The 6479-nt window shown below is 43.7% G+C and overlaps 1 protein-coding gene across 1 annotated transcript; it reads right to left on the bottom strand.

The window, feature by feature from the left end:
• Window positions 1-1338: 1338 nt before the first annotated feature.
• ANKS4B (ankyrin repeat and sterile alpha motif domain containing 4B) lies at window positions 1339-6156 on the bottom strand. The gene is made up of 2 exons (XM_085074702.1): window positions 5891-6156; window positions 1339-2503 (listed from the first exon to the last, which is right to left on the bottom strand). The coding sequence occupies exons 1-2, from the start codon at window positions 6052-6054 to the stop codon at window positions 1429-1431; spliced, it is 1239 nt and encodes a 412-aa protein (XP_084930828.1). The 5' UTR covers window positions 6055-6156; the 3' UTR covers window positions 1339-1428.
• Window positions 6157-6479: the final 323 nt, after the last annotated feature.

The raw sequence follows: 6479 nt of genomic DNA on the forward strand, positions 1-6479 counted from the left end.
TGCTGAGCCCTGAAGGTTGCACAGAACAGGGCTTTGATGTGATTGCTTAATATAAGAACATATCCACCTGCTGTAGCACAGGAATCCAAGCAGGGAAGCATGCAGTATAAAGTCCAGCCAAGAAAAGGTATTATGATCTACAAATCAAAGTCACAAGATGGTATGGAAATAAGAAACATGAAAAAACACAGATCATTAACCAGGATTAATGTCCACAAATGCAGCATCCCCCTAAGGAAATATTCATAGCTGGCTAATGGAAAGCTATAAAAAGAGATTTAAAGATAAATGTTCTGCTAATAAATGTGCACCTAAAATCTGTGATCTGAGCCAGAGCATGGCTGCTACAACCACCTTATTAGATGTACAAACTCAGCAGGAGTGATTAATTTATATCTGATAGTGGTGGCTTTCCAAGGGAACAGGGGAATCCTGCTGTGAATGCCCCCAGTTAGACTGTGAAGAGCAGGAGCTTCCATAGCAGCACATCTCATTTTATTTCCATGAATTCTGTGTGTGTGTGATACACAGCTTTCAGGCTAAGGCTGACAACAACCCACAGAAAATGGTGTGTGATATGAATCCTCATTTCTGGGACTTTGCATGGAAAATGCAGTCTAGAGGAACCAAGCTGAGGATATGCCAAAATAGATCCAAAATTTTGAAAATTAAACCTCAGCTTCTTGTACTTAAAGTATTGCAGCCTTGATGGTGTTTATGACATGATGGGTTCTGGCAACTGAATACAGTCTAGTGAGATAAGAACATGCAACTCACACTGAACATCTCTTGGGAGGATACTTAATGTATTTTTAAATTATTGCCAATACAGAAATAAAAACTTTGCTGATAAAAATACAAAACTTGCTGTAAATTAGTCTTATTTACATTCATTCAGAGGTGATTAGAGTCAACAAACCAGAGCTGGAATCAAGATTCAGATACCTTTCCTAACATACCATCAGTACCAGGAAGAGTGGTTTGTGGTGATCTTACTGAAGCTAATGGAGAAAACTCAAGGCTCTCAAGCTCTGAGAATGCTCTATCATTGTGGTTTGGAGAAGAAAGGAAGACTTTTATTAAGGAATGCAGTGGACTTGGCCTTCACTGATATTTTAAATTATCTGGACCAAAAGAAACCCAATCCACATAAACAGATCAGGGAGAAAAAGCTTTTGGGCTTTAACCTTCACATTCTTTCTTTTTGGCAGAATATCCTTAACTTAATATCCTGTTCACCACAACTGTCTATCCGGAGAGAAAATTTTTTATCCCTGCTGTACTTTCTAAAGCAATTGATAACCTCTTTGCTTTAGCAGACTTTTGAAGCCTTTTGCTTTAGCAGACTTCTGAAAAAAGTTGCACACTCTTTAGAAGGAGTGAAACGTAATGAATCAGTGTATGGGTTACAACAACAGGTATGATAATTTATAAGCAAGTATCTATAGCTTTTCCAGGGTTCTCAAGTGCCTGTTTTCTTTTATTTACAGCATTCAGGACTTTCTTTCTTGGCCCAAGCTCCATCTGAATGCTCTGTAGATCTTCATCAGAACATAGCATCAGGGCCTCTAAATCAATTTTTTCCCTCATGAAGATTGGAAGAAACTCATCCAGCATCTGTGATGCCAGAAATACCTCAAGGGGTGTACTCTCTGCTTCCTCATCATCCCAAATTACTTCTTCCTCATCCCAAGGGACATCAGCACTGTTTTCAGCATCATCTTCCCCGCCATTCTCACCATCTTCATCCTGGAAGAGCTCACTGGGCATTTTAAAGCTTATCCCTTCTTTCTCAGAAGACACAGTTTCAGGATTTACCTCTGCAGCCAAATTCCTCCCAAACACAATCTTGCCAAGGCCTGGCCGCTGGAAAATGGAGAGCTGACTGTCATTATCAGCAAGGTTTCTCTCTTCAAGGTCATTGAGTAATTCATCCTCCTCTTTCTCATCAAACAAATGCATCACATTCCTCCTACCTCTATCATCCTCTTGGGCATTTCTTTGTGTTTCCTGCCTTCTTGTGCTGTCAGCTGTCTTTTTTGCCTTGAGTTTCAAGGTATCTTTCAGGTTTTTGGTTAAAGTACTCGTGCTATGTGAAGCAAACAGACTGGGCAACTTTACCCTGGAGTGTGTTCCCTTGGAAGAATTCACCGAGCCAACCTTTTCTTTAATATAATTCCTGTTCATTTCATGCTGGTGCTTCTCCTGGCGTTTCTCACATTCCTTGATTTGTCTCTCGACGTTCCTCTGGGCCTGTGCCTTCTGTTTGGAGACCTTCTTTGGGTTGAGCAAGTTCTGCTCGGTGGCAGCTTTGTCCAGGATCTGGACGCACTCCTTGCGGTCCCTGCTGGCCGCTGCCTCCAGGGGAGTGCGCAGGTCGTTGTCCAGAGCAAAGATGTTGGCCCCAAAGTTGATCAGGAAGGAGACACAGTGGATGTGGCCATTGCAGGCAGCGTGGTGGAGAGGAGTGTTGCCCCAGATGTCACACTTGTCTGGATCACCCCTGGCAGGGAAAGCACACGGTGAGCTGGGCTACCCACACCGAGCTCTGCAGCGGCACTGAGCACACACTGAATGTGTCACTCTGCTCTGCTCTGGGGAGAACAGCCCAGGGACAATGGCTCAGCATGGCTCCAGCCACTAGAACTGGGCTGCAGCCACTTACACAAGCCCTGAGCGTGGCTCTGTGTGTGGCATGAGCTCTAATTCCTGCTCTGTGAGTTAAATGAGCTCACAGGGCTGACTGTGACCCCATATGCATCTCCCCTTAAGGGAGCCAGGTCATTTCCTTTGCCATCCCTGGCAGCTCAAAGTGGGCTCAGGCTTTGATTTAGTTTCATTGGAATTACTGGCAAAACTGCTTCAAGAACATTTGCATGGAATATTTTAGAGTGGTTTTGGTTACCTTCCCTTTTTTGTGTCAAGTACAGGGGCAATATTAGGACTTTTCCTCACTGTCCTCAGTGATACATATTTAAGGAGCTCCTGCAGTAACTTTTTTGGTGGGTAATAGGTAAATGAGTAGGAATAAAACCACGATTACCCATTCTGTCTGTTACTGTTAGTTTAAGCCCAGATAGATACCATTGTTTTTCAGCTCTTTTGTTCTCCCTAAGCTGCTTTTTCTCATGGGGATTTGAAAAGCAGAAGCTCATTTGAAAATAAAATGCCACAATTTTCAATTGAATTTAAAGCCAGTGAAAAGTATTGCTTAATTTTTAACTCTTGCATTGACTTCCCACTGAACTTCTGCCTGCAGACAAGAGTCAGCTTGAATATTTCGATACACTTTTGGCAAGGTCAGCCTCAGCAATGTTCAGAGCTTGTGTCCTCTTGTGACAAACAAACAAGGCCACAGATGCCCAAAATCTTTAATGACTTAAAGAGTCAGACCACGTTTACAAGGGGAATTTCTACTCTTGGGAGCTCAAGCATTTCAATGACTCAGAGGTTGGTGCCATGGCAGCTCTAGTGTGACAGACATGGTACATCCTGTCACAAAATGTCCTTCAGGCACTGATCTCTGGCTTTGAGGCTCTGAAGAAAAGCAGCACCAGGTTTGCTGAGGATCTGAACAGATCCTCCAGCCCAAGCTGCCCCAGGCAGCAGTGAGGTCAGGAGTCAGCAGAGCAGAGCATGCTGACTGAGGAGCTCAGGCTTTGCTACAAGGAGGTGGCAGCTGAGGACATTGTGGAGCCCATGTGTCCACATTTCTGCTTTTGTGGCTGTGCCCTGGGGAGCTGCCTGGCTGTGGCTGAGCGTGTTGGATTCCTGAATTCCCACATTAGTGAGCTGGCTGAGTTACCCTGAGCCTTGCAGCTGCTGGGTCATCTGTCCTCCCCCAGACCCCTTCAGAGCTGCTTGTGGTCTCTTTTCCCTGTGGAACCTGCCAGCCTTTGAGTCACAAACAATTGACAAACTCGGGTGGCTGCTGCCAGCTCAGTGGGGCTTTGGACAAGGTTTGACATCTACTCTGGGTTCTCATACTCCTCCTTTCCCTGCTTTCCCAAGGAAAAGGCTCACACAAAGAGAGCTGAGAGATTCTGCTATTTGGTCTTGCCTTTATTCATCTACCTGCAAGGCAAGCAGAGAAAATGTCTCCTTATGCCTGGGAAGATAAATTATTTCAAGATGAAAGGGGTTTATTGTTAGTATTGCTACACTTTCCAAAGGCTGAATGCATTGCTAGCTTGAGAGTCCTAAAATCTGCAACCACTCTAAAGAAAACCACCCTGTCCCTCTGCTTCTGTCAGGAAACCTCTTCAAGGAAGGGACAAATTTGTTAAAAATAATTAAAATACTTTCTCACAAGAAAACATTAACTGACTGGAGAACAGATCAAAAGTCTTCTAAAATTCAGTTTCTCCCAAAAAAACCCAGTGGGAATGCAGCTATACCTCTGACAGTCACATCTTGCTGATTGTGTCAAGAAATCTTAGATTAAAATAGAGGTAAACACATAGGTTTGTAGATTTTGAGGGTGATACTGTCTCAAGACTGTCCTCTACCAAGAAAAAGACTTAGAAGTACATGAAATAACAAATATATAGAAATTTTGATCTTTGTGTCATCTGCTGTGGTTTCTATCAGCTTATGTGGTAGAAGACACATTTTTCACCCGAATTTTGAAAAACAAAAATTTGTTATTTGTTCCTTAGCTAGTTGTTCTGACTTGCAGGTGTTCAGGGACAAACCTTATTTCCTGGGCGCTGCCTTAATTACACAAGTTGAAAAACTGTCAATCTATTTTTGGTTCTCCTGAGGACACAGCAACAGCCACGCAGTCTAAAGGTCTTTTTTATTGTGATACTATAGCCACACCTGAGCCCAGTGAGCTATAAAGCAAATCTGTGAAAAAAACACTTTTCCAACTCCATTTTTAATAAAAGAAAACTCAGATACATCCAAGCAGTTACTCAACTGTTCCCTGCAATCTGTTCCCTGTTCTGCAAGAGAACACTTTATTAACTGTACCTCTACACAAGAGCAGATTTTCTTTTATTAGATCTTATTACAGAATCAGAGCTTAGAAGGTGTGCTCTGAGCAAGACAGTACTGATGGTGGAGAGGTAATTACCATTTAAATAAGACATGTTAACCATGTAGGACATCTAAATGATACAGACATTTTACTACTAGAAAATAAATCTGTAGAAAACCTTCCTTTCATTTTTTCCCTTTTTTTATGGTTTGCAAGGATCCTATCATGGCTTCTGGAACAGTATTCTCAGTTTTAGCATGATGATAGTTGTTAATACTATAGAAAGCAGAGAAATAACCATTTTAGATGTTACTGTCTTAAAACTATCAGTTGTGACTCGCCTCTGGACAGCATTAACTCTTCACAAGTGCCTACTGACTGCCCTTTGGAAGCAAATGGGACATAATTTTTGCTGTAAAATGTTTCAAACTATGCATTTCTCTATAAAGCCTGTCTCAAAAATATCCCCAAAGGTTGCTGGCAACCTTCTTCGGGAAGGGAAGGGAAGGGAAGGGAAGGGAAGGGAAGGGAAGGGAAGGGAAGGGAAGGGAAGGGAAGGGAAGGGAAGGGAAGGGAAGGGAAGGGAAGGGAAGGGAAGGTCCCAGGGCCCTGCTCCTACCAGCTGCTCCCTGCAGGCTGCACCCACCATGTGGTGCTGTGGATATTGATGTAGCTTCACAGACCACCTGAGGAACTCCTCAATCCCTGTCTGAAAAATAATAAAGAGACCTGCCTGCAGGTTCTAGACCTAAACCACTGCCACTAAAGGAACAATTCGGGCAGTGCATTGAAAGAAAGGACTGTGATTTTCAGCCTTTGGGGCCTGGGGTCAGCAGGGCATTGGAAACACGAGGCACTAATTGCAGGTTTGAGGCACAGGCTGTAAGCAGTGCAGGCTGCCTGGCTTACCCCCTCCTGCAGATGACTTCCAGAGCTTCCAGGTACCCGTGGTAGGCTGCCAGAAGGGTGGGTGTCATCCCATCTTCATCACAGGTGTTGAGGTCCTTCTTAGTGGCTTCTTTCAGCAGGTCCACATTGCCATCAGCTGCTGCTTTGTGGTACCTGCTCGACATTTTCAGCAGCTTCTGGTTTCCCAAAGCAGCTCTGAGAGAAATCCAGACTGTACAGTCACTCTTCCATTACAGGGATAGTTCATTAATGATTACAAGCTGAGCCATCCCTTGAGGAGGGGAATGAGGAGGCAAAGTTCATCCTTGCAGGCTCTTCCTGTGACGAGGCTGTGGGGAGGTGAATGCTTTCATTTCCTGGAAGGTGGCTCTGCCCTGGACAGTTTGTTGCATATTTGACTGCTTAAACAGAGAGGGGATTCATTCATCTTCCACATGTCTTTGCCTGATTGTTCTGTGGAAATTGCAAAAGGACTTTGAACTACAAAAAGAACTTTACAAAAACTTTCAAAAGGCCATGAGTGTCAGTGTGACCAGGCTTTACCCCAAGCAATAAAGTATCCCTGAGTTTGATGGGAGAAATGCATGAG

This window comes from Lichenostomus cassidix, chromosome 14, assembly GCF_008360975.1.
Source record: "Lichenostomus cassidix isolate B80296 chromosome 14, HeHo_3.0, whole genome shotgun sequence".
In the NCBI taxonomy this organism is placed as follows: domain Eukaryota; kingdom Metazoa; phylum Chordata; class Aves; order Passeriformes; family Meliphagidae; genus Lichenostomus; species Lichenostomus cassidix.

Bases quoted from the DNA above. Each gene is read 5' to 3' on its own strand.
- ANKS4B (XM_085074702.1), bottom strand. From the start codon at position 6,054: ATGTCGAGCAGGTACCACAAAGCAGCAGCTGATGGCAATGTGGACCTG. The intron at 2,504-5,890 runs GTAAGCCAGGCA...TTTCCCTGCCAG, and splicing joins GAAGTCATCTGCAGGAGGGG to GGGTGATCCAGACAAGTGTG.